The sequence below is a fragment of the Pongo abelii genome, chromosome 15 (assembly GCF_028885655.2).
Source record: "Pongo abelii isolate AG06213 chromosome 15, NHGRI_mPonAbe1-v2.0_pri, whole genome shotgun sequence".
In the NCBI taxonomy this organism is placed as follows: domain Eukaryota; kingdom Metazoa; phylum Chordata; class Mammalia; order Primates; family Hominidae; genus Pongo; species Pongo abelii.
Window position 1 is genome coordinate 27,758,455 of NC_072000.2, and position 26,460 is coordinate 27,784,914.

Below are 26,460 nucleotides of genomic sequence, written 5' to 3' on the forward strand. Positions count from 1 at the left end.
TGTAAGAGCACCATTCCTTCCACTGTCCGATTCCTTCAGCCTGCTATAACTGAGTGAGCGTTAGGTCCATTTTTATTTCAGTCAACTTGTGCAACAGAAGAAAGATTCCAGGAGGCCAGGAAATATTTTATTGACAACCAGGGACACAGTCATAAGAGAGGGAAGCACACAGGACTGCAAACTAACACCCAGTAGCCAGCAAGGGCCCTCTGGGCCAGGAATACTGAATCCTGGGATCCTCACAGTCTCCCACCAGTAGACATACATTACTGGGCATCCAGGGGAGGGGGCAGTGGCTATGGTGTCCCAGAGAGTGAGAGGATATATGATGCCTCAGTATGAGCGACAGGGTAAGGAGGTAAAATGGAGGGTCCATCACTGCCTAAGACCACCTCCTCCTCTCAGAGCCAACACCAGGTGAAGGACTGAACCACCTAAAATCTTGTAATCAGCTGCTGTCTTCTCATCATTCCTGCAGGAAAAGGAAGCCAAAAAAAAAAAAAAAAAAAAAGAAAAAGACGACTTAGGAGTTTTTTGTTGTTGTTGTTGTTTTTGACAGAGTCTCACTCTGTCATCTAGGCTGGAGTACAGTGGCACGATCTCAGCTCACTGCAACCTCCACCTCCCGGGTTCAAGCAATTCTCCTGCCTCAGCCTCCCGAGTAGCTGGGATTACACGCGCCCGCCACCACGCCCAGCTAATTTTTGTATTTTTAATAAAGATGGGGTTTCACCATGTTGGCCAGGCTGGTCTCAAACTCCTGACCTCAGGTGATCCACCCCCTTCAGCCTCCCAAAGTGCTGGGATTACAGGCGTGAGCCACTGCGCCTAGCCAGAACAGGAGTTCTTGAGTTTCCTGGATCTCTGGGGGTCTGTGAACTTGAATGAGAAAAAAAATCCCATCTTTATTTTTACTAACCCCCAACTGAAATTTAACATTTCTTCTAACTTTAAACATAGCCCAAAATCCACAGTAGTATTAGCAATATAGGTAACTTGTTAACAATAGCAATTAACTATTTTCTATCATAATCATTTATGGGTATCTTGAAAATATTTCAAAATTATGGTCATATTAGACCTACCATTAGATCTTATGCATTAATAAAAAAGTACATATATTACTATATCACAAATTTGTTTTAGTATTTTAATAACTATTTCAATATAATTAGTTTTCCTTTAATTCTATATATTTTGTTTTATGCCTGAAAAAATCTTATTCTGAGAAGGGGCTTAGAGGCTTCACCAGATTGCCAAAGAGTCTAAGGCACCAAAAACAAGAGGCACCACCGATCCACCTCAGTACGTGCCCCCTCTCATCTTCTCATCTTCACATAAGATCGCCATGCTGTCATTCTCACTCCACTCACATCTGTTTGCCACTGTAGATGAGCCTCTGCTGTTGCGGGGGTATTCCCTCTTTCTCCTCCACACGCTCCTTGATTCGCTCCACCTTTAGAGAGACAAGTAGTCAGGGGCTGCTGCTCAGGGGTAGGACCATGGAAATGGAAAGAACAAGGGCTATGCAGACAGCATGAGAGCAAAAGGACCAAGTTCATAAGCATATGCAAACAAATATACATGGCAAGAAGTACATGAAGAGGAGTTGGGCATGCATCACCTTGTCTGTAGGTTCAATGTCAATCTCAATCTCCTTTCCGGTCAGCGTCTGAAACAGGCAATGGTTTCATGAGTCCTTAAAGCCCAATGTACAATTTGTCTTCTAGGTAAAACATCCTATCTTGGTCTTTGGGATCTACTGCCTTCTAAAAGATGCATATTCTCAGCAGCACTGCTTTGGGGAATGAGAAGGCTTTGAACATACCTTCATTTATCAAATATTTTTAGGCTGTAAACAACTTTGATAGGGCAAGATTCTTTGAACCATCTGATCCTAATTCCATGAGTCATCTTCTAAAATCAGTCCCCCAAAATCAGTGAGAATATTGGCATTATTTTGGATGATATGGCAATGAAAGGTTTTATTTATTTATTTATTTATTTATTTATTTATTTTTGAGATGGAGTTTCGCTCTTGTTGACCAGGCTGGAGTGCAATGGCACGATCTCGACTCACTGCAACTTCTGCCTCCCAGGTTCAAGCAATTCTCCTGCCTCAGCCTCTGGAGTAGCTGGGATTACAGGCATGCGCTACCAGGCTCGGCTAATTTTGTATTTTTAGTAGAGACAGGATTTCTGCATGTTGATCAGGCTGGTCTCAAACTCCCAACCTCAGGTGATCCACCCGCCTCGGCCTCCCAAAGTGCTGGGATTACAGGCGTGAGCCACTGCGCCTGGCCTGAAAGGTATCTTAAAAAAAGTCAGAAGGACCTTGTTCTAAATATCAATGCTAGAAATTAATATTCAGATAATTCGAAGAATTCTCAAGGACACCAGAAGTCATCTCTGAGCAGTTTTTTAAAAAATGCTAGAATTGGCTGAGCATGGTGGCTCACACCTGCAATCCCAACACCTTGGGAGACTGAGGCGGGAGGATCACTTCTTGAGCCTAGGAGTTCCAGAGCAGCCTGGACAACACGGCGAAACCTTGTCTCAACCAAAAAAAAAAAAAAAAAAAAAAAAAAACAACAAAAATTAGCTGAGTGCAGTGGTGCATGCCTGTAGTACCAGCTATTTGGGAGGCTGAGGTGGGAGGATTGCTTGAGTCCAGAAATTAGAGGCAGCAGCAGTAAGCCACGATTGTGCCACTGTACTCCAGCCTGGGCAACACCCTCGGAAAAAAAAAAAAAAAAAAAAGAAAAAGAAAAAAGAGAAACGAAAAGAAGACGAGAAGTCAACATTACATCTCCCATATCTTTCCAGACTTCTACCTAAATCCTAAACTGCAGCTCTTGTCTTCTTCCATAAGTTAAGGGCTGGTGATATCTAAACACAATAATTATACTGATTATGCAGTCATAAATGTTGTGTCTTCTCCCATCTGTCCTTGCTCTTAAAAGCTCTATCTGCATTAGTCTGTAGTGATCCAGGCCACAAACACACCATGCTCATTCTAATTTATGGGCATTTCTTTGCTTCCGTTGTTTTCCTTGTTGCAATATCCTCCCCTTCTCCTTCTCCAAACTTCAAGACCCCTTAAATGTAAGATCTCCTGGCCGGGCACAGTGGCTCACGCCTGTAATCCCAGCACTTTGGGAGGCTGAGGTGGGTGGATTACCTGAGGTTGGGAGTTCGAGACCAGCCTGGCCAACATGGGGAAACCCTTCTCTACTAAAAAATACAAAATTAGCCAGGCGTGGTGGCGCATGCCTGTAATCCCAACTACTCGGGAGGCTGAGGCAGGAGAATTGCTTGAACCCAGGAGGCAGAAGTTGCAGTGAGCCGAGATCGTGCCATTGCACTCCAGCAATGTATAAAACCTCCTGTATGATATGTAGACCCGATCCCAGTGTACTTTATTAATACTTCCAATATTAATATACCAATTACAGCTAGTTGTTTAAGTGTTAAACTTTCCTAGTGTTTGACACACAAGCAGTCAATGAATATTTTTGAAGGGCTAAATATACTGATGATCATATTATAATCACAGCTAACATTTACTGAAAACTATTTTTTTCCTTTTATTTTTTTTAAGAGACAGGGTCTTGCTGTATCACGCAGGCTGGAGTTCAGTGGTGTGATCCTGGCTCACTGCAGCCTTGACCTCCTGGGTTCAAACAATCTCCCACCTCAGCCTCCTCTAAGTAGCAAGGACTACAGGGTGTGTGCACCACCACACTCAGCTATTTTTAAGATTTTTTTGTAGAGACGAGTTCTATGTTGCTCAGGCTGGTTTCAAACTCGTGGGCTCAAGTGATCCTCCTGCCTTGGCCTCCCAAAGACCTAGGATTACAGGCATGAGCCACCTTGCCCAGCCATTGAACACTTTCTAAGGGTCAGTAACTATGATCAGCATCTTACATGCATCACATTTAATTCTCCCAGTATTTATGAGATATGGACTATTACTATTTCCATTTTATAGATGAGAAAAATAAGACTTAGGTTAAAAACATATCTACACAATCAAAAGTAGAGAGTGGATCCAGATTCCCTGGTCCCGGAGCCTGTGCTTTTATTTCTGTACTCCGTCCTACCTGAGTCTGGCTGGTCTAGTATTGGGACCCAATGTACACTCCTATAGTAGCTCACAAAATAACATGGTTTCTCCTTATGGTATTCACATAGAACAGCATGAAACAAGAATTCAGAAAATTTCCCAACAAGGAGAATGATTTAGTACTAGTATGTTTCCAAAAATACAAGAACAATTCCTCTGGATTAACCCGTTTGGATATGAAAGAATAAATTACAGCAGTGATTCTCAAGCTTCTACCGTAACCTATGCTGGTCTGTGTGAAAATTTTCAGCAGCCTATGGTAAAATGAGAAAAGCAGTGTTAACAGTGAAATTTTCATGAAACTAAATATATTCAGGTGTTAATGTCCTTTTAGAGAATGGTGGTGACAATTTGTGGTAACTTTAAAAAGACAAAATAAAAAGTTTGTAATTCTGTGTTGTCCACAAATTATTTCACTTTTTTTTTTTTTTTTTTTTTTTGAGACGGGGTCTCAGTCTCACCCAGATGGAGTGCAGTGGTGCAATCATGGCTCACTGCAGCCTCGACATACTGGGCTCAGGTGATCCCCACCTCAGCCTCTTGAGTAGCTGGCACCACAGACGGGCACCACCACGCCTGACTACATTTTGTATTTTTAGTAGAGATGGGGTTTTGCCATGTTGCCCAGGCTGGTCTCGAACTCCTGACCTCAAGTGATCCACCTGCCTCGGCCTCCCATAGTGCTGGGATTACAGGCGTGAGCCACCGTGCCTGGCCGATAATACAAATTTCTATTTATTTATTTATTCTGAGATGGAGTTTTACTCTTGCTGCCCAGGCTAGAGTGCAACGGCACAATCTCAGCTCACCCTGCAACCTCTGCCTCCCAGGTTCAAGCAATTATCCTGCCTCAGCCTCCCAAGTAGCTGGGACTACAGGCATGCACCACCACACCTGGCTAATTTTGTATTTTTAGTAGAGAAGGGTTTCTCCATGTTGGTCAGGCTGGTCTTGAACTCCCGACCTCAGGTGATCTGCCTGCCTCGGCCGCCCAAAGTGCTGGGATTATAGGTGTGGGCCACCGCACCCGACCACAAATTTTTAAAGAGTGAAAAAAGACTCTCGGAGAAGACCTAGAGCCGCTCTCCCAAGAGCAAAATGCTTGGACCTTATATTTTTAAAAAGAATTATTGGTTTGTAAATTCTAAAACTCTAGAGCTGGCCCTTTGTTTCTGAAATCGACTGTAGAGGCTCATAAATATATCTAGAGAGCAATTTGGCAATATGGTGTCCCAGCAACAATACTTCCAGGAAAATACTCATGATTATGTCCAAAAGTAAACCTACAACAATGGTTATTGCAACCTTTTGATACTGTAAAATTAGAAACACAATCTAAATATCAAACAGTTGAGGGTTAAATAAATTATGGTACAATCATAGAAAAAAAATTACGAAGCCCTCAAACAATGTTTGGATAACTATTTGTAAAATATTAACAATATGCTGATAATTTACCAAAAATTTATAGTATATAGAGTATAATTAAAATTTTGTAAAAACAACACATGCATCTATATGCTCTCCAAAAAGCTTGGAAGGGTATATACAGTATATTAATGCTTTAACTTCAGCAGTGGAATTATGGGTGATTTTAATTACATTATTATGCTTTTCTGTATTTTCCATTTTTTATACCACAAATGTGAATATGCTGTAATGAGAACAAATTATTTAAAAAAAAAGTCTTTGATAAGGGTAAGATTTTGTAAAGCAGCACTGTCTTGTAGAAATGTAATACAAGCCATATATGCAATTTTTAAATTTACTAGTAGCCACATTGTAAAAGTTCTTTAAGAGGTAAAATTTTAATATTTTTAAACCCAACATAGCCAAAATATTATTCACATGTAATCAATATAAAAATTAATATATTTTACGTTTTTTCTAACCAAATCCTCAAAATCCTGTATTTCATATTTACATCACATGTAGAGATAGGGCTGGGTGCGGTGGCTCACGCCTGTAATCCTAGCACTTTAGGAGGCCAAGGGGGTGGATCATGAGGTCAGGAGTTTGAGATCAGCCTGGCCAACATAGTGAAACCCCATCTCTACTAAAAATACAAAAATTAGTTGGGCATGGTGGCGGGCGCCTGTAGTCCCAGCTACTGGGGAGGCTGAGGCTGAGGCAGGAGAATCGCCTGAACCCAGGAGGCGGAGGTTGCACTGAGCTGAGATCATGCCACTGCACTCCAGCCTGGGCAACAGAGTAAGACTGCACCTCAAAAAAAAAAAAAAAAAAATAGAGATGGTAGGCTGGGCATGGTAGCATACGCCTGTAATCCCAGCACTTTGGGAAGGGGACGTGGGAGTACTGCTTGAGCCCTGGAGTTTTGAGACCAGCCTGGGCAACATAGTGAGATCCCCATCTCTACAATAAAATTAGCCAGGCATAGTGGCACAGGCCTGTAGTCCCAGCAACTAGGCACTCAGAAGGCTGAGGCAAGACTGCCCAAGCCCAGGAGTTCAATGCTGTAGTGGGCTGATTGTGCCACTGCACTCCAGCTTGGGTGACAGAGTGAGACCCTATTTCAAAAAAAAAAAAAAAAAATTCAAATGGTAAATTTTCATCTGAAATACTTGACATATATTTAAGTTTCATAATTTACAATAGAAAAAGTAGATTTATACACCCAACTTGTTCTAAACATACTTAAAAGTTTTTTATATTTATTTGTTTATTTATTTATTTGAGATGGAGTCTTGTTCTGTGTCCCAGCCTGGAACACAGCGGAGTAATCATAGCTCACTGCAGCCTCCAACTCCTGGGCTCAAAGTATCCTCCTACCTCAGCATTCTGAATAGCTGGGACTACAAGCACACACCACCATGCCTGGCTAATTCTTTTTTGAAAAGAAAAAAAAAAAAATTTTTTTTTTTTTGAGACAAGGTCTCACTCTGTCACCCAGACTGGAGTGCTGTGGCATCATCTCGGCTCACCACAACCTCCGCCTCCCAGGCTCAAGCAATTCTCCTGCCTCAGCCTCCCAAGTAGCTGGGATTACAGCCACGTGCCACTACGCCTGGCTTTTATATTTATTTATTTATTTATTTTTATTTTTTATTTTTATTTATTTTTTTTGAGACGGAGTCTCGCTCTGTCACCCAGGCTGGAGTGCAGTAGCACGATCTCGGCTCACTGCAAGCTCCACCTCCCGGGTTCACGCCATTCTCCTGCCTCAGCCTCCAGAGTAGCTGGGACTACAGGCGCCCGCCACTACGCCCGGCTAATTTTTTGTATTTTTTAGTAGAGATGGGGTTTCACTGTGTTAGCCAGGATGGTCTTGATCTCCTGACCTTGTGATCTGCCCGCCTTGGCCTCCCAGAGTGCTGGGATTACAGGCGTGAGCCACCATGCCCAGCCAATTTTTGTTATTTTTAGTAGAGATGAGGTTTCCCCATGTTGGCCATGCTGGTCTCGAACTCCTGACCTGAAATGATCCACCCGCCTCGGCCTCCCAAAGTGTTGGGATTACAGGCGTGAGCCACCATGCCCGGCCTGAAAATTGTTTCGTAGAGATGGGGTCTCGAAATGTTGTCCAGGCTGGTCTCAAACTTCTGGCCTCAAGTGATCTTTCCGCCTCAGCCTCCTAACTCACTGGGATTACAGGTGTGAGCCACTGTACCCAGCTAAGTTTCAGTTTTTAAATTTAATTAAAATCAAGTACAATCAAAATTTCAAATCTTCAGTCTCTCTAGTTACATTTCAAGTGCTCAATAGCCAAATGTGGCTAATGGCTACCATTTTGGACACTGTTCAAATATTCCAGCTAATATATGAAGCAACAAGAAAATTAGAGTATCTCCAGCTTGTAACCCCCAATGAAACAATGGATCTAGGAAATGACTAACATCACAGAAAGCAAAGCAAAACAATCTGATGGAAGTACATACCACATCACCACCTATGAATTCTTCTCACATATGAACATACAAAGACTAATCAAGCCTCTAGATCTAATTGCCAGCTGACAGGAAATACAGAGGAAAGAGGAATAGGTCAAGACAACATGGGAGCCCGTTGCGGTGTCTCATGCCTGTAATTCCAGCAATTTGGGAGGCCGAGGTGGGCGGGTCGCTTGAGGCCAGGAATTTGAGACCAGCCTGGCCAACATGGCGATCTCTATGAAAAATACAAAAATTAGTCAGGCATGGTGGCGCATGCCTGTAGTCCCAGCTACTCGAGAGGCTGAGGCATAAGAATACAAGAATCACTTGAACCCTGGAGGCAGAGAAGTTGCAGTAGTGAGCCAAGATTACAACCGCTGCACTCCAGCCTGGGTGAGAGCAAGACTCTGTCTCAAAAAAAAAAAAAAGAAAAACATAGGAATGTAATCAGCAAAATTCAAACTGCAGGAAACTCTATTCAACAAGAAAAAAATGGGAAAAAGGAGAATCTACAGATTTAAAGAAATTGAAAACACATAAACCAATGGCAATGTATGGATCTTAATTGGATCCAGATTCAAACTGTTAATAAAAAAAGAGAGAGAGACAATAGGGTAATTTGATGATAGTAAGCAATCAGTTAAATTTTTAGACATAAAAATTATGGTTATGTTAGAAAAAAGGTTATCTTTCACAAATAAACACTGAAATATGTATGAATAACATATGCTATGCTATCGGGAATTTGCTTTAAAAAAAATCAGGTAAAAGGAGTTGGTGAGTTTAAATTAAATAAGACTGGCTATGAGATGATAATTTTTGAAGCTGGATGAAGGGTGCATACGCCCTTCTCTTTCCTGATGTATGTGTTTGAAATTGTCCATGAAGTTGTTTTAAAGCAATTGAACAATTTTAGAAGATATTCTTGATATATCACACTGTAACCTGACAATACATTCAATGCTATTTAAACAAGTATAAGATGAACCTAGACTGGGCACAGTGGCTCACGCCTGTAATCCCAGCACTTCGGGAGGCCAAGGCGGGCGGATCACCTGAGGTCAGGAGTTCGAGGTCAGCCTGGCTAACATGATGAAACCTTGTCTCTACTAAAAATACAAAAAAAATTAGCTGGGTGTGGTGGCACGCACCTGTAATCCCAGCTATGCAGAAGGCTGAGGAGGAGAACTGCTTGAATCCAGGAGGTGGAGGTTGCAATGAGCGGGGATCATGCCACTGCACTCCAGCCTGGGTGACAGAGTGAGACTCCATCTCCAAAAAAAAAAAAAAAAAAAAGATGAACCTAAACCTAACATACTGCGCTAGGCACTGGAGGAAATACAAAAGAAATGTGATCCAGCCTTGCCAACAATCTTTATCAAGCAAAGATGTACAACCAAGAAACAATTAGACATAAAATTCATAGAATAAGGCTGTATATAAGGAAGTTCTGGCTGGGCGCAGTGGCTCACACTTGTAATCCCAGCAGTTTGGGAGGCTGAGGCAGGTGGATCACTTGAGGTCAGGAGTTCGAGACCAGCATGGCCAACATGGCGAAACCCTGTCTCTACTAAAAATACAAAAAATTAGCTAGGCATGGTGGATACTTGAACGAAGGTGGAGGTTGCAGGGAGCCGAGATTGTGCCACTGCACTCCAGCCTGGGCAACAGAGGGAGACTCTGTCTTAAAAAAAAAAAAAAAAAAAAAAAGTTAAAAATTAAAAACAAACCAAACCAAAACAAAAGGAAGTGCTATATTGTCCAAACACAAGGGGCAATGACAAAGTGCTATGGTGAATGAAAATCAATGTTAATCAATTTAAGCCTTGAATGAGATAACATTATATAACACTAGATATAGTGTTTTAATTTATATAACATTATAACACTATAATAGCCAAAATAAAAATGACTGACATCAGCATTTTTATGGTGCTACAAGGGTACCAGCTAGTAAGGAATACTAGTAAGGGTACAGAGCAACTGGAATGCTCATACACTGCAGGTGGGAATATAAAATGGTATAACCCCTTAGTTTCTTTTTAAAGTTACATATATCTACCACATGACCTAGTAATTTCATTCTTAGGTATTTATCCAAAGGAAATAAAAACATGTTTACAAAAAGACTCGTATAACAATGTTCATAGAAGCCTTATTCATAATAGCCAGAAACTGGAGATAACTCAAACACCCATCAACAGGAGAATGGATAAACAAATTATGATATAATTCATCCAATGGAATACTATTCAGTAATAAGAAGGAATAAACCACAGATTACAATAGACATTATGCAGAATGAAAGAAGCCAGATACAAAAATTGTACATTCAATAATTCCATTTATATAAAGTTCTAAAACAAGCAAAACTAACCTATGAAACTCTTGAGGGGGTAGGAATACAAATGTTTAGATTTTGTAATTACATGAACGTATGCTATTGTCAAAAACTCACTGAACTAAACCCTTAAGAACTGTGCATTTTATTGTATGTTTTTTAACATGAATGAGAAAACTGGTTCACACAGTAAAGACAGTTGCCAAAGTAATCTGCAATGAGGAAATCAATGAAGGATCTGGGGTTAGGGTGTAATATAATGAAAAAGAAGCTCAAGGAAGACCTGCACATTATGGTTTTGTATGTCATGTCTTGGTTTAGACTAAACTTTAGAGGGGATATGATGGTAGGAAAATCTGGTTGGAAGTATTACAGAGAAATAAACATATAAATGAGTAAGAACCGAGACCAGAATGAGGGTAATGGAGATGGAAACAAAAATCAAACAGAAAGAGGTTTTAAGTGTAAAATTAGATCTTATAAAATGACCATGTAATTTTAAATGACTCTAAAGAATTGTATTCCAGACACCTGAATGATCGATGGGATTAATACATGAGATGGGTACTGGGATATGGCTTATGACAGAAGATGATGCATTTAATTTTAGAACCATAGAGACAAGGTAACAAGATTTAAATCAGGAAGAATTTAATTGTAAAATCTTACAGAAAAATATGGAAGAAGTCAGCTACACAGAGACAGCAGTTGAAAATGAATCATTCAGTGGGCACGGTGGTTCACGCCTGTAATCCCAGCACTTTGGGAGGCCAAGGCAGGTGGATCACTTGAGCTCAGGAGTTCAAGATCAGCCTGGACAACATGGTGAAACCCCATCTCTACTAAAAATACAGAAAATCAGCCAGGTGTGGTGGCATGTACCTGTAGTCCCAGCTACTTGGGAGGCTGAGTTGGGAGGATCCCTTGAGCCTGGGAGGTGGAGGTTGCAGTGAGCCGAGATCATACCACTGCACTCCAGCCTGGGTGACAGAGTGAGACTATCTCAAAACAAAAACAAAATGAGGCCAGGCGCAGTGGCTCATGCGTGTAATCCCAGCACTTTGGGAGGCTGAGGTGGGTGGATCACCTCAGGTCAGGCGTTCAAGACCAGCCTGGGAAACATGGCGAAACCCCGTCTCTACTAAAATACAAAAGCTAGCCGGGTGTGGTGGTGGGCACTTGTAGTCCCAGCTACTTGGGAGGCTGAGGCAGGAGCATCGCTTGAACCCAAGAGGCGGAGGTTGCAGTGAGCCGAGATCGTGCCACTGTACTCCAGCCTGAGCGACAGAGTGAGACTCCATCTCAAAAACAAACAAAAAAAATAATAATTCAAAAAGGGGTCAGATATGGTAGCTCACGGCTGTAATCCCAGCAATTTAGGAGGATGAGGTGGGAAGATCACTTGACCCCAGGAGTTTTAGACCAGCCTGGGCAACACAATGAGACCCCCATCTCTACAAAAAAATAAAACAATTGGCTGGGTATAGTGGTGGCACACACCTGTAGTCCCAGCTACTCAGGAGGCTCAGATGGGAGATTTGCTTGGGCCTGAGGTTGAGGCTGCAGTAAGCTGTGATGGCACCACTGCACCTTAAGCCTGGGCGACAGAGTGAGAACCTGTCTCAAAAAAAAAAAAAAAAAAAAAAAAAAGGAACTGTAATAAAAATATGTCATTTATATGGTAATTAACAGTTCTTTTTTTTTTTAAATTAATATTTTCTTCAGATGAGATTAACAGCTATCTCATGTGTAACTACTTTCCTATGTATTTAATAAAGAAATGCAACAAACAAGAGGGGATGGGGGGAGGGGGGAGATAGAGAGAGATGGGGCACAGAGGCCTGTTTGAAGGCAGAAGGGTAAGTATTGCAGGAAAGAAGACTGGCAATTTTAGAGAAGTACCACATAAATATGGATTCAAAGAAACAGAAAAAATCTAGAATCTTGCTATTCAAAGTGTAGCTCTCAGACATTCAATATCACCTGGGAGTTTGTGAGAAATGCAGAAACCTGTGCCCCACCCTAGACCCATAGAATCATAATCAGCATTTTAGCAAGACCACAGGAGATAGGACACTGTATTTTCTTTTCAAGTTTCCACACACAGCATTGTTTTTTTGTTCAAACAGTATTTTTTTTTTTTTTGAGACAGAGTCTCACTCTGTTGCCCAGGCTGGAGTGCAATGGTACGATCTTGGCTCACTGCAACCTCTGCCTCCCAGGTTCAAGCAATTCTGCTGCCTCAGCCTGTCAAGTGGCTGGGACTACAGGTGTGTGCCACCACACTCGGCTAATTTTTATATTTTTAGTAGAGAATGGGTTTCACCATGTTGGCCAGGCTGGTCTTGAACTCCTGACCTTGTGATCCGCCCGCCTTGGCCTCCCAAAGTGCTGGGATTACAGGCGTGAGCCACCACGCCCGGCCTTTCAAACAGTACTTTTTAAACTGCAGCCACCATGCCCGGCCTTTTAAACAGTACTTTTTAAACTGCAGGTCTCAACCCATCAGTGGGCAGGTCTCAACCCATCAGTGGGTTATGAAATCAACTTAGAATTGAAAGTTTGAGAGCATATCACAAATAGCAAAGTTTTTGTGCCTTATGGGTCGTGACATAAAATTTCTTCATGTGGGGTGAAATTTTCAAAAAGTGTACAAAACACTTAACATTAGTAACTTAACTTCTTTGGACCTAGTGGACATGAGAACCCATATGCATTGAAAAGCCAATAGAAGTATTCAACAGGCCGGGCGCAGTGGCTCATGCCTGTAATCTCAACACTTTAGGCCGAGGTGAGTGGATCACCAGGTCAAGAGATCGATACCATCCTGGCCAACCTGGTGAAACCCCGTTCCTACTAAAAATACAAAAATTAGCTGGGCATGGTGACACGCCCTGTAGTCCCAGCTAGTCAGGAAGCTGAGGCAGGAGAATCGCTTGAACCCGGGAGGTGGAGGTTGCAGTGAGCCGACATTGCACCACTGCACTCCAGCCTGGTGACAGAGTGAGACTGTCTCAAAAAAAAATATTCAACAGTTAGTGTTTCTCAAGATTTTGACAGTGATCCAAACTAAAAATTAGTATGAACTAGTAACACCCCGTGTAATATACATATAAAATAAAATAAAAAATTTCAGGCCTGGCAACAGAGTGAGACTCTGTCTCAAAAAAAAAAAAAAAAAAAAAAAAAAAGGCCAGGCGCGGGGGGTGGCTCACACCTGTAATCCCAGCACTTTGGGAGGCAGAGGCTGGCGGATCATGAGGTCAGGAGATCGAGACCATCCTGGCTAACACGGTGAAACCCTGTCTCTACTAAAAATACAAAAAATTAGCCGGGCGCGGTGGCGGGCGCCAATAGTCCCAGATACTCGGGAGGCTGAGGCAGGAGAATGGCATGAACCCGGGAGGCGGAGCTTCCAGTGAGCCGAGATGGCGCCACTGCACTCCAGCCTGGGTGACAGAGCGAGACTCCATCTCAAAAAAAAAAAAAAAATCACAAAACAATATCCTTACCTAGCACTATATTATTTCCTATTTTCTTCCTCTCTCTCTCTCTTTCTTTTTTTTTTGCAGGGGGAGATGGAGTTTCGCTCTTGTCACCCAGGCTGAAGTGCAATGGTGCCATCTCAGCTCACTGCAATCTCCGCCTCCCAGGTTCAAGGGATTCTCCTGCCTTAGCCTCCGAGTAGCTGGGATTATAGGCGCCCACCACCACGCCCGGCTAGTTTTTGTACTGTTAGTAGAGGCGGGGTTTCACCATGTTGGCCAGGCTGGTCTTGAACTCCTCACCTTAGGTGATCCACCCACCTCGGCCTCCCAAAGTGCTGGGATTAGAGGCGTGAGCCACTGGGCCAGGCCTTTTTTTTCAGGCAGGGTCTGGAGTGCAGTGGTGCCATCACTGCTCACCGCGGCTTCGACATCCCAGTATCAATCAATCCTCCCATCTCGGCCTCCGGAATAGCTGGGCCTACAGGCATGCGCCCAGACCCTTGACTAATTTTTTGTATTTATTGTACAGGCAGGGTTTCGCCATGTTGCCCAGGATGGTCTCGAACTCCTGGGCTCAAGTGATTGGACTGCCTCGGCCTTCCAAAGTGCTGGGATTACAGGTGTGAGCCACCGCGCACAGGCTATTTTCTCTTTTTAATGGTGCCAGTGACCCATTCACCTATTAAATTGATGTTACGACTCTTATATAGGCCGCTCCTCAACGTTAAAAAAAATCATCTTTAACATACTATTTTAATACTAGACCTCAAATCTTAGCTAAGAAGTAGTTTGGAACGACTGGGGAAGAGAAGGTTAAGAATGACTATTATGTACGGTAAATATGCTATGATGCTGATGAAATAACGATAGATTTACTTAGCTACAAAAAGGCCAAACTAGCATTAGACTTCACTTGTCAGCAGTTCTGTTTTTTTGAGGGGGGCGTAGGGGGGTCTCTGTCTGTCTGAAGGCACAAAAGAGGAAACAGCAGGATAGGACTAATGAGGGCTGGAAATTGGTGAAGAACCACCACGGGAGTTGAGAGATGCAGATGAAGGAAACCATGGCTAGTACCAAGAACTAGGGCAGCGGTAACTAACCTGCCTCAGCCAAGGAAGTGAGGCTGGTCCAGGATGCCAGGCTCAGAAAGACAGGTGCTGACTGAACACACTCCCCGCTTTGGTTCCTGTAGGACGGGTGAGATACCACACCTTGGCAACCACCAGTAAAGGCTCATAGTCCAGCCCCTGGGAGGCCCCGGTTTCTCCGGGCTAACGTTTTAGGGCTGTGCTCGGAGGCGACCTACGTTAGGGACCGGGAGAAGCAGGTACCCTGGGAATGAAGAATGGAGAGCACCGCTTATTCCAAGAATCTGAGAGACGGGGGAGTCAAGCCGCTGCTAGGCCTTCTCTATGACTGCGGGGGTTCGAATACAGTGAGACCCGACAAAAGCGATCCCATTCTGGGTGACAGCACAGTCCTGGCAAAAAAGTAGGCATGGCAAAATACCCCAGGGTCGTCAGGTGGGACCTGGGCCCCGCTCTCAAAGCCCTTCTGGGTCCCCCTATTTCCCACCACCCCTCGCGCAGAGCCCTGAGGCAGTCAGCGTCCTCTAGGCTAGGGAAAGGCGTGGTTTTCCTTCCCCACGTCTCCCGTAAGGCACTGCTGCCAGCCCAGTACTACTGCGTCTTGGCAAGGCTGGAAGTGCTCCCACCTTCACTTTAATTAGCATCTTCTTTCCAGTTTGGGGCTGCACACGGATAAATTGCTGCTCCTACCGCTCCGGTCGCCGATGCCGCTCTCCAGCACTCTGCCTGCAAGGGCCACTTCTGCTTCCGGGTCACTGCCTGGCTCCACCCCCCCCCCCCCCGTTCTTTCCACGGGGTTCCGGAAAGGCTCAGGAGTGCTCCCGCGTTTCGGTTCAGTGCCGTCGTAAATTGGAATGAGGCATCCAGTTTAGCAACAGCAGAGATGACGACTCTGCGATTCTGAAAGTCCCTGGCGAACCCGGGCTAGCGAAAAGTTGGGGCAGAACGAACTACATCTCCCATCGTGCCAGGAGGCGGTCCCGCCCGTTTCCCCCTGGGAGTTGTAGTCTAACCCCCCTCGGATCCAACAGCAACCTCAGTGCGTGAACTCTGTTATCCAGAAGGCCTCGCCCTGCCGCCGCCGAAGCTGGAATTCGTCGGCTAGTAGTTCTCGCCGGCAACTAGAGGAACCTGTTGGCGTGGCCCAGAAGGCTCAGCGGGATTGCACGAGGTTAGTTGCTAAGCAAGGTGATCTTTGGTCAACTGCCGCCTGGACCAAGGAAACAGGAAGTGAGTACCCCTATTCCGGAAACTAGTTATTAACCCTCCCCGCCCCCTGTCGCCAACATTCCTTCGTTCCCCTAAATCAGCCTCTTGCCCCATTGCTCTTTGCAGGGGTGGAAGAAGGAAGTGTAGCGGGGTAAGGAATGCACCGTCAGGGTCTCTCACAACCCTTTCCCAGCTCTTCTCCCCAACAAACAGTACCTGGGATGGAGCCCTAGGGTAATCGCAGCCACGGGATGGGTCGAGGTGACAGGCTTCAGGGACCACACTTCGGCCTTTGCCCGACCTTCCACAACTTAAGCAAAGAGAGGCCGCCAGCCGTAACAGGACGTTAAAGCCCAGGGGAAGATTGGTCCTTATGACTTCCTGCCTTCCAGCCCTCAGATTCATCGCTACCCCGAGGCTAAGCGCCATGCCTCATATTGACAACGATGTGAAACTGGACTTCAAGGATGTCCTTTTGAGGCCCAAACGCAGTACCCTTAAGTCTCGAAGTGAGGTGAGCAAGTTTCTCTACTTGCTGTTTCTTGACCCCACGCTCCCGGTGGGCCACAACCAAGAAAGATACCTGTCCTTGTCCTAATATGGTACGTTTTTTGGATTAATGAAATGGTCAATTTCCTGTTCATATCTGCAGGTGGATCTCACAAGATCCTTTTCATTTCGGAACTCAAAGCAGACATACACTGGGGTTCCCATCATTGCTGCCAATATGGATACTGTGGGCACCTTTGAGATGGCCAAGGTCCTCTGTAAGGTAGGGCTTTCCTCATGCCCCATCTCTATTGGTGTCCAGTTAGCCCAGCTGACTGCAGAGGTGTTTGCATCCCCACCCCGATGCCCAGTCAGCTCTCTGGCAGTTAGCAGTCAGGATGCTCTGATTTACGGTTTTTTCCACTACTAAAGCCCTTTATCTGGTAAGTTCAAAAGGCCATCTGAATTAGTGAGATTCAAAGCTAAGTTTTGCTCCGATATTTCTGATATATGAACATAATTTTCCCTTTTGTCCTGTTGAGCAGTTTGTACACTTTGCCAACTTTTCCCACCACCCAGGTCACCCCCTCACAGTCACACGCATCCCTTCAGTTACGCGATTGTCCACATTAAGCATTCACTGTTTTAGTCCAGAAACTACAGTTTAAGCATTCAAAAATCCTAACTAGAAGATCCTAGGAGAAGCAGCTTATTAATTTTCTTTAATAAGAACAATTCATTAACAAAAGAATAATTCTGCCATTCTTCTTTTTTTAATCTTCCTCTTCTTTAAGTCCTAGGTTCCTGGGAGTTTCTGGGATGTGCCCCAAATGGGATGTGTTTTTCTTATATACAAGTTGTTCACTTTGAAATGGAAGATGCTGCTCCTGTCAGTACTATTACCTGCCTCTATACTTGTTGCTGAGAAGGTAGAGAGTTATCTGGGCACTTTGAGAACATATGCACTCTGCTGGTTGATCCATGTAGCCCTGGTTGATGAATTCTGCTATTGTTTGTGGCTCCATTAGTCTTAAGGACTTCATATCCTTTTTCTATTTTTGATTGCTGTGTCTTTGTGGAATGTCTTGTCATTTCTTCGAGGTTGATAGTTATGCAGTTTTATTTTTACTTTATTTTTATTGCCATTCAGTAACTGCTTAGGAATCTTCCTGTTGCCCACTGTCCATCTGCCCTGACCAGCAGAGTTCAGAAATGGTGACTCTGACTGCAGAGTTAACAGACGTGCTGTAATACATGAACCTTTTTGGGGACTGTCTTGATGCTTTATGTGGAGCCTGACTTTCAGTATTGCTGATGAGAGGTAAAGAAATCAGGTTTTAGAGATAAGAGCCAAGTCTTACTGTAATAAAAAGGTTGGATGCAAGGAAACATCTTTTTCTAAGTTTGGTATGTAATCTGATGTGCTCATCATGCCACACTCTGCCAGTATATCTCCAACGTCTGCCGACTTATCCTATAGTGACTTTTCTTTGCTTATCAGTATGTTGATGATAGAGTTGTTGAGAAAGCAGAATTCAATACCAGCTTTAGCTAGATATTGTTGATCTCTGAGTATGTATGTAGAGCACTTGCTTGTTGCTAGCTAATACATGACTTCCTTGGGTTTCTTGTCAGTTGCAAGATTTGTGCTGTTTCAGCCAACTGCTGTCTCTTGTCTGTTTGCATGTAGACATGTAAAGCACAAACACCAGCATTCACAATGACCTTTGAATGCCTTCTTCAAAGTATTGGGATATTGTTTGCAATCTGTTGAGCTAGAGAATATGAGTTTGATGAGTCATTATATCCTTGAACTTTATTAAAATGGACTGAATGAAACAGATTTTTTAGCTTGATCCATGTCCCCAACTAGGAGATTTGTACTTTTTTCCACTAGAGATGGCGACAGGGTAGGGTAGCCCCTTATCAGCTCTTATCAACCTTAAGGTATTACCTTTGGTGAGCATCCAGATCTACTGAATTCTGCTGGTAAATGAACGAGAACATAACCAAAAATAGTTTAGTACTAGGTTACCTTAGGAGGAGGGGCTGAGTCAGTGCAGAGAAACACAGGCTCCATCCAGCCTCTTCATGGTTCTTTCATGTCTGCTGCCTGTCCCACTGCACCAGCAGCTTGTCACCTTTTAAGTCAGAAGCAGTGAATGTGCTGGCAGATGAAATCCAACCCAGATCACTCAGTACTTTGGTGGGAAATCTGACAAGTGCTAGCTTATGGTAAAAAGCCCTACTGGTATTTTTAGAGAGAAGAAAGGTTGAACTCAAATCCCAGCTCAACCTGACTTCTTTGACTTGTTTCCTCCCCAACTTCAATCATGTCCTCCCTCAGATAGAATAGGTCTGTTTTTAGAAAAAGAGACCTTAATAAAGTTTTCTCCCTTTTGATGCTTCTTTGTCTTCTCCCCAGTTCTCTCTCTTCACTGCTGTCCATAAGCACTATAGCCTCGATCAGTGGCAAGAGTTTGCTGGCCAGAATCCTGACTGTCTTGAGGTAACACTGGGCATACCCTGCTCCCTTCCTTATCCCAGTTTTCCAGCAATTATATTTTGGCTTTCTGGGGACCAACACTCACCAGTGACCCACTGGCTGCCCACCAGATCATCTCTGATATGCCAATGGCTCTGTTTCTCCCACAGCATCTGGCTGCCAGCTCAGGCACAGGCTCTTCTGACTTTGAGCAGCTGGAACAGATCCTGGAAGCTATTCCCCAGGTGAAGTATATATGCCTGGATGTGGCAAATGGCTACTCTGAACACTTTGTTGAATTTGTAAAAGATGTACGGAAGCGCTTCCCCCAGCACACCATCATGGTATGTTTCTATTATAGTCGGTACCTTTTTATCTTTCCACTTTCCTGCCACTCCGTTTTGCTACATCAGTCCATTTCTCCTCTGCTGCATTATGATATTCCCAGTTCATTTAATCATGATACTGGATGATTATCCATAGTTCTAAGCTGAAAATGTCTATTTGGTCAGTGTAGTATCTCTGACCCTTGGTTCATAGTCTTTGTAAATCTGATGTCCCTGATGTCACTCACCAAACCATGATGGAACATCTGTGCACTGTACATACCTGTGGTACATAGACATCTGCCCACTGAAATGGACACATACTACAGTCACATAAAAAGGGGTCACATGAACAGTGATTTATTTTTTTACAACCTTAGAAGAGTGGCCTTCATTTTCTTCACAGCATTGAGGGGTGTGTCTACTGACCATCAAAAGCCACTACAACTGGTCAAATGGGTCTTTAGCCTACACTACCATGCCTTCTCCCTTTCCCTGAAGCCAGACAGGTTCTATGACAGAATGGCTTAAGGACAGAATATGTTTGGGTCTCTTGAGGAAGGGAAGCTAAATCTACTGTAAATCAGATGTGAGCCTGGTCCAGTAGTTCCCTTTGCCTCACTGAATGCTCCTCCATGCCACTTCATGTGTCCCTGTTGATCATAGCACCTTGTTGCCTTAGAAAAGTGCATCATGGACCTCGGCTTTACCCTAGGTTCAGTGGCGACATTGGTCACTCACTCCTACCTTGGCTTGGTGTTGGGCGAATGGGTAGGGAGCAGGGTTCTCTCAAGTGGCTAGTGTAAAAGCCCTCAGAGGGCCCAGTAGAGGGGACCTAGTTATCCTTTCTTTGTAATAATGTTGGAAAGTCATGGTCCATGCATACTGTAACAATACATGACCTCCTGTTTCTGGCCCTAAGGATGCTGTATTTCAATTGCTCTGTCTCAGGCAGGGAATGTGGTAACAGGAGAGATGGTAGAAGAGCTCATCCTTTCTGGGGCTGACATCATCAAAGTGGGAATTGGGCCAGGTAAGCTGGTTCATTGGGACCACTGGCTACCCCCTTTCAGTGGCAAACACCTGTGGAGCACGTCATTCTCACCCTTATCATGGTCTTCCTAGGCTCTGTGTGTACTACTCGGAAGAAAACTGGAGTAGGGTATCCACAGCTCAGTGCAGTGATGGAGTGTGCAGATGCTGCTCATGGCCTCAAAGGCCACATCATTTCAGTAAGGCTGAAGGGCAGGGTAGGGTATGAGTGGGGTTTCTGCAGGGTATGGAGGTGGCAGAGATGGATTAGAATTCCTGGGTTCTTGTTGGCTTTGAGTTGGGCTGTTGGGACATTGCTGAGGGCTTGGAAAATCCATGTTGTGTTCATAGTGCTCCTTACTTTGCAGGATGGAGGTTGCAGCTGTCCTGGGGATGTGGCCAAGGCTTTTGGTAAGGAGCTTGAGAGCATGGAAGGATGATTCTATACAAGAGGATGAATCACCTCTGAGGGTCTAGGGTCAGGCTAAGAGAGGCTCAGGAAGTCATTCAGATTCTTTCATAATGTGAATTAGTGACTCTGAAGTCTATGGTATCACCTGGGGCAGCCAGCAGGGGACATCTGAGACTCCAAGTGTGGGCCAGGGCCATCTACCATCTCCTAGATTGCTGCACAGTGCAGACTCCTAAGCCCCAGCCATACCTAAAAATATTAGGCTCTGAGGAATGGGACAGCACATCTGCATTTTTCATTTTGCACAGCTTCCCAGGAGATCATTACTCCCATTAAAGTTGGGGATCTTTGCTCTTGGGACACATGAAATGAGTCTTATTTAGCTGGGCACAGTAAAATGAAATGACCAGACGATGATGGTAAAAACAGCAAAAGGAGAAAGCAAAAGCCAGGCAGGGACTCTCCAGAGGCTCTTTTTTAAATCTTGGGGAAATCATACCCACTGAGGAATAGAGGCCAGGGCAGATCAGGCCTGCATGGATTGTGGGTCAGCTAGGGAAGCAGAACAAGGAAGATGCTGGAATCGTTGTCAGGACTGAGAATATGGTGTGAGTTGCTTTTGAGGGTGGCCATGTGAGCACCTTGGCCAGATTAATCTCTTTTCCCTCCATGATGGTGGCAGGGGCAGGAGCTGACTTCGTGATGCTGGGTGGCATGCTGGCTGGGCACAGTGAGTCAGGTGGTGAGCTCATCGAGAGGGACGGCAAGAAGTACAAGCTCTTCTATGGAATGAGTTCTGAAATGGCCATGAAGAAGTATGCCGGGGGCGTGGCTGAGTACAGGTATGTGTGCTGGCCCAGGAGCTTAGTAATAATATGGAGGCAGAACTCATGGCTGCCGAGAGGGGGATGGTACAGTTCTCAGAGAAGCATGGTGAACTGGGGCTCAATGCTAGGGTCTGGGGAAGAGTCCCTGGGCTTAAGGAATCCAGAAGGAGAAGATAATAAAGTTTTTCCTACTTTAAGAGCTTCAGAGGGAAAGACAGTGGAAGTTCCTTTTAAAGGAGATGTGGAACATACCATCCGAGACATCCTAGGAGGGATCCGCTCTACGTGTACCTATGTGGGAGCAGCTAAGCTCAAAGAATTGAGCAGGAGAACTACCTTCATCCGAGTCACCCAGCAGGTGAATCCAATCTTCAGTGAGGCGTGCTAGACCTGAGCAGTTCTACCCTCCCAAGGCACCAGTACTCTACTATGGGGCATCCCAAGTGGGGTCCTCCCCCATCCCAGCTACTGCAGCTCTGTATTACTTTGTCATTTCCTGTTGTCTCACTCCTGAGGACTCCTGCAGTAACTCTGTACTTCTCTATCTGCACACACAAAATGCCCAAGGCACTCACTGGGGAGGAAGCAAGGAAGCAAACAGTCTGAGAAAATGATGCAAGAAAATCAAATGGGAATCTGGAGACCCAACATCCTGAAGATTATTAAAAGGGAAAGATGCTGATTGGTACATAAATCTTTTCCATGGCCTTGGTCTAGAGGAGGCAGGCTTTTAGAATCATGTTTTGTTAATCCGCTTCACTAAATGGGACCTTCACATATCTAAAAAGCTCTGAAGTGTTTGTATATTTGAAATACCTCAATAAAGAGAAAGCTCATTGACTGTAAAGACATGCTGGGGCTTTCTGTACAAGGCTAGCATCTGGGTGCTGCTGCAGAGTGGGTGGTGGTAGGGTCAGCACTGACCCAGCGGGGTCAAGAACAATGAGTATTATTCCCATGAAGTATCTCCATTCTAGTGCCACCACCCCCAGATAATCTGGCAGCATGAGAATTTACAAAGTATATTCTGGCATTAGGACACATATTTCCAGAATACCAAAGGACATTTCTCTTCCAGGTTGTCAACCCTGCTAACCCTTTTAGGCACAGCTGAACACTTAGCAAGGGAAGTAAAAAACGGCAAAGGGATCCTTCCAGTTTGGAAGGGCCAGTTCTGTTTCTAAGGAATGACCTATGCTGACCTTATGGAAACCTTAATTCCCCTCCTTCACATCAAGGCAGTATTTTAACAAATCCAAAGTTTAATTATTAAGGATTACAAATATTTTTAGCAGTGCAGTTAGGCAATCCAAGCCTGGACTTCCACTTCATTCCTACTAAACTACTTGCAGAGCTGAGGAGGCAGGAGACTAGAGTACAGAGGGCATTTTAGTTCTATCACAAAGGTCTAGAGCTGTCTCTACAGTCACAAGAAGAAACAGGCATGGCACTGTGGCCAGAAGGGGGTAGGTATTCACAGAGAGTGGGGATCAAGGTGTCAAACTTTGTCTTCTGATAGTTTTCCAGAGATTCCTGTAGAGAAGGGAGCAGGGAGATCCTACCATCTGAAACCATTCCCTGAGCCCTCTGAATTCTGAAGCATGTGGATTTCTCAGTCTTGTTCTACCCATCCCCTTCCCCAGCTTTCTGCTCCTTCCTACTCACCTTTCCTTCCCCCTGGCCATTTTCTTCCTCATCAGAGTCTAAAACCAAGTCCCCTATGGTAATGACGGAGCTGCACAGAGATGGAGGACACACTGTAGGAGGGAAACCAGAATCAAACTACTACTTCTAGATGAACACAGGCTCTTGAGAGTCCCCAAGAGAGGAGGCTGTTGATCCAATCCTGACTCAGACTACCTACCTGGCTTCCTGGCCCTAGGAAGTAATAATGACAGTCTCAGGGGGTCCATGTAGCAATCCAAGCAATTCCTGAGGTGAGAGCAAGCAAAGAGGATAGGATGAAGGGAAGGCAGACAAAGAATGTGCTCCTACTAAGAAGCAACTCTGTTCCACTCACTCCTTTTGCTCTGTGGCAGGCAAGTCAACTGGGTTCTCCTTCAGAGCCCTTCCCCCCAGGGTCTGGCATGGACTCTTAGACTTCCCAGTGGAGGCTGCTCTTGTGCCCGTGGCTAGGTCTGCTGTGTATATCGCATGTTCTTCCTTGCTCTCAGGCTTAGATATGACCTGGGTTGGTGAGCCGAGATTCCTAAAGGGAAACAGCATGACTGTGGGGCGCTCCTTATGGCCTCCCCTAGTGGAGGCCCATTGGGACTGAACTCTTCGTCGGCCTAGAGGGGCCAGATTGAAGTGTCGGCCAGCTAGAGGTTCTGGGTGTGTCCTTGAAGATGGTCCCTGAGGAAGATGTGTGCCAGGCTTGGCTTTTGGCAGAGGATTGTGGAGTGCTAGTCTTTGTTGCTGAGGAGGATTCTGTTCCATGGGCTCAGCCAGGTTCACTGAGTCAGTAACAGAGCACTCTGAAAAAGAAAATGAGGCCCCTTATAAAGAGAACAGATAGTAACAGAATAACTGGTTTCTTATGCCCGGAGCCCATGGAACTATTCCAGTGGACTGCCTCAAAAGGTCTCAGGCTAAACACTACACCTCCAAATTCCTAGTACCTGGAAGCGGCCACCCCATGTCCACACCATATTGTCTCCAGGCAAGAGAAGAGGTGATAGAGACTCCAGGCTGCATCCAACTCAGCACATCCTGAAGCTGTGGGCAGGGACAGAGGTATGAAGACCACAGTCCTTGATACAGCCACCCCACACTCTACCCTTAACATGTTTTGCCCCAACAAAACCTGCTGTGCCTGCGGTGTAGGCAGTGCTTTCTCCAGCTGACACAAGTATTCAAAAAGCAGCTTTTCCATGGCAGCCAGAAAGGGTTCCCCATACTCTTGTTCAAGTTCCTACAGCGGGGGAGAGTAGGAGGTCAAAAGTGGGTTGGTGGCCAGGCACGGTGGCTCACACCTGTAATCCTGGCCCTTTGGGAGGCCGAGGTGGGTGGATCACTTGAGGTCAGGAGTTCGAGACCAGCCTGGCCAACATGGTGAAACCCCATCTCTACTAAAATACAAAAATTAGCCGGGCATTTGTAATCCCAGCTACTTGGGAGGCTGAAGCAGGAGAATCGCTTGAACCCGGGAGGCAGAGGTTGCAGTGAGCCGAGATTGTGCCACTGCACTCCAGCCTGGGCAACAGAGCAAGATTCCTCCAAAAAAAAAAAAATGGGTTAGAGAAAATAGGAGCCACATAACAGCCTTCAAACCAGTCTCACCTGCAGCTTCGAGGCCAGATCCACAGGAGCCTCTGACAGCTGCTTCACCTGCTGGTAAAAAGTTTCCTGTGCCTCCAAAATCTTCCTCAGATCCTGCTTTGTCTGTTGAGGATACAGAAGACAAAGAAGTTAGCACCAACATCCAGTAGACAGGAGGAGCAACTTTGCTGCACCAAGTGTAACTGGGGTCAGGGCTTGTTCCGGGGATTACTCACAGCCTTGGGATCCCGCACTATAGGTCCAGATTCTGGAAAGTGGTGATTCAGGGCTTTCAGGACTTGGGCCCAAGGCCGGCCCTGCAGGATCAGCTCCACCACCACCTGTACGGTACTGAATTCAGAATCCCCACTTCGGGGCAAGCTGACCTTTTCCAACTAGTCTCATCCCCAAGCTGTGGGCCCTTGTCAGGTGCTCGCATCCCGCCCCTTTCTTTCTTTCCCCTTCCAGGTCCTACTTGCTCCAATACCTTGGCCTTTAGGCCCATACAAAGGCGTTCGTGGTGCCGGTAGCGAACCAAGCCAGGGGCAACAGCGCGCAGAGATCGCAGAAACTCCAGTACTCGCGGAAAATGTTCCACGCAGCGTCCGCGCACAACCTGCCAGCTAGCCGCGGCGGCGAAGCGTAGAGCTGCGGGACCGGCCACCGGGGGCGTAGCCATGGTCGGCGGGCTCCGCCCCGAGGCGGTCCCTCCCGGTTCCTCACCCGGATGGGTGAGGCTTTCCGATCACTCCTAGGGGCGGGGCTTCTGGCAACGCCCTGTCGCTCGGGTCTGTCGGCTCTGGGTACCTCGCGATCCGACTCGGCTCCCTTCCATCGGCCCCCAGAATTCTGGGGGAGGGGGTCTTCTGGCTCGGGCTGGAGGAGCCTGAGTGGAGAAGCTGACCGTCTCCAGTGGCACTGGGTGGCTCAGCTTTAAACGCCGCCGCTGTCTCGAGCCCTAGGGTGCCTCACTTCCGGCTCCGCTACTAGCTTCCCTTGCCCCGGAAAAGGGCGGTAAGAGGGAGCCAATGGGCGGCCACAGAGGGAACTGTGACGGTGCGTCAGAAGGCCACGCCCCAGCGGAGCTGTAGCTGCCAGCTCCCTGCACCCTCTGCCGGCTGACATGAGGCCGCTGAGGCTGTTGAGGCCGCTGAGGCTGTTGTAGCCGCTGAGGCTGTTGTGGCCGCTGGTCTGGGTCCTCCCAGCCTCGCTTTCTTCGCGGAGCCTGCGGAGAAGCCCCGTCACTGCCCTGAGGCTCGACTTCCTAGTCTGTAAAACGAGGATCATGCCACCGCCCTTTCCCACTGTCTTCACCCATCGAAATTCAGTTCTTTAAATCCCAAACCAGAGCCGGGGTCTACAAAGCCTTCCCCTCTGCGCGCGTTGCTTCCAGTAGGAATTCGACTGTTCCTTTTATAAAACAGAAGAGGACGCCCGCCCTTAAAAAATAAAATACAGGCCGGGCATGGTGGCTTGTGTCTAATCC

General features: G+C 45.6%; 3 protein-coding genes across 14 annotated transcripts; 1 reads left to right on the forward strand and 2 right to left on the reverse strand.

Annotated features, from left to right (window-relative positions):
- Positions 1-105: 105 nt before the first annotated feature.
- Positions 106-15,733, reverse strand: NEDD8 (NEDD8 ubiquitin like modifier). Its single transcript, XM_024231514.2, has 4 exons — positions 15,560-15,733; positions 1,625-1,672; positions 1,374-1,456; positions 106-472 (listed from the first exon to the last, which is right to left on the reverse strand). Exons 1-4 carry the CDS (start codon positions 15,575-15,577, stop codon positions 376-378), a joined length of 246 nt encoding a protein of 81 aa, XP_024087282.1. The 5' UTR covers positions 15,578-15,733; the 3' UTR covers positions 106-375.
- On the reverse strand, positions 9,756-25,939 carry TINF2 (TERF1 interacting nuclear factor 2). Of its 6 annotated transcripts, XR_010136851.1 has the most exons (11): positions 25,462-25,682; positions 25,211-25,315; positions 24,996-25,097; positions 24,520-24,627; positions 24,335-24,431; positions 23,734-24,190; positions 23,578-23,645; positions 23,379-23,470; positions 15,969-18,772; positions 14,946-15,031; positions 9,756-11,974 (listed from the first exon to the last, which is right to left on the reverse strand). XR_010136851.1 is itself a non-coding variant. In XM_024231129.3 (10 exons), the coding sequence occupies exons 1-9, from the start codon at positions 25,651-25,653 to the stop codon at positions 18,686-18,688; spliced, it is 1,308 nt and encodes a 435-aa protein (XP_024086897.1). In that variant the 5' UTR covers positions 25,654-25,682; the 3' UTR covers positions 16,827-18,406; positions 18,667-18,685.
- GMPR2 (guanosine monophosphate reductase 2) lies at positions 15,972-26,437 on the forward strand. 7 transcript variants are annotated; one of them, NM_001131259.1, is given in 10 exon segments: positions 15,972-16,104; positions 16,535-16,656; positions 16,795-16,909; positions 19,057-19,140; positions 19,287-19,460; positions 20,394-20,475; positions 20,568-20,674; positions 20,843-20,885; positions 21,569-21,728; positions 21,912-22,556. In NM_001131259.1, coding segments are annotated over 3 exon segments (228 nt in total). In that variant the 5' UTR covers positions 15,972-16,104; positions 16,535-16,569; the 3' UTR covers positions 19,083-19,140; positions 19,287-19,460; positions 20,394-20,475; positions 20,568-20,674; positions 20,843-20,885; positions 21,569-21,728; positions 21,912-22,556.
- Positions 26,438-26,460: the final 23 nt, after the last annotated feature.

Bases quoted from the DNA above. Each gene is read 5' to 3' on its own strand.
- GMPR2 (XM_009248951.3), top strand. From the start codon at position 16,516: ATGACTTCCTGCCTTCCAGCCCTCAGATTCATCGCTACCCCGAGGCTA. The intron at 16,915-19,056 runs GTAGGGCTTTCC...TCTTCTCCCCAG, and splicing joins TGGCCAAGGTCCTCTGTAAG to TTCTCTCTCTTCACTGCTGT. The intron at 20,476-20,567 runs GTAAGCTGGTTC...TGGTCTTCCTAG, and splicing joins CAAAGTGGGAATTGGGCCAG to GCTCTGTGTGTACTACTCGG.
- TINF2 (XM_009248948.3), bottom strand. From the start codon at position 25,653: ATGGCTACGCCCCCGGTGGCCGGTCCCGCAGCTCTACGCTTCGCCGCC. The intron at 25,098-25,210 runs GTGAGTAATCCC...TATCCTCAACAG, and splicing joins TAGTGCGGGATCCCAAGGCT to ACAAAGCAGGATCTGAGGAA. The intron at 24,191-24,334 runs GTACTAGGAATT...TTTCTTTTTCAG, and splicing joins CATGGGGTGGCCGCTTCCAG to AGTGCTCTGTTACTGACTCA.
- NEDD8 (XM_024231514.2), bottom strand. The intron at 1,457-1,624 runs GTGATGCATGCC...GTCTCTCTAAAG, and splicing joins ACATTGAACCTACAGACAAG to GTGGAGCGAATCAAGGAGCG. The intron at 473-1,373 runs GTGAGTGGAGTG...CTTTTCCTGCAG, and splicing joins ATCTACAGTGGCAAACAGAT to GAATGATGAGAAGACAGCAG.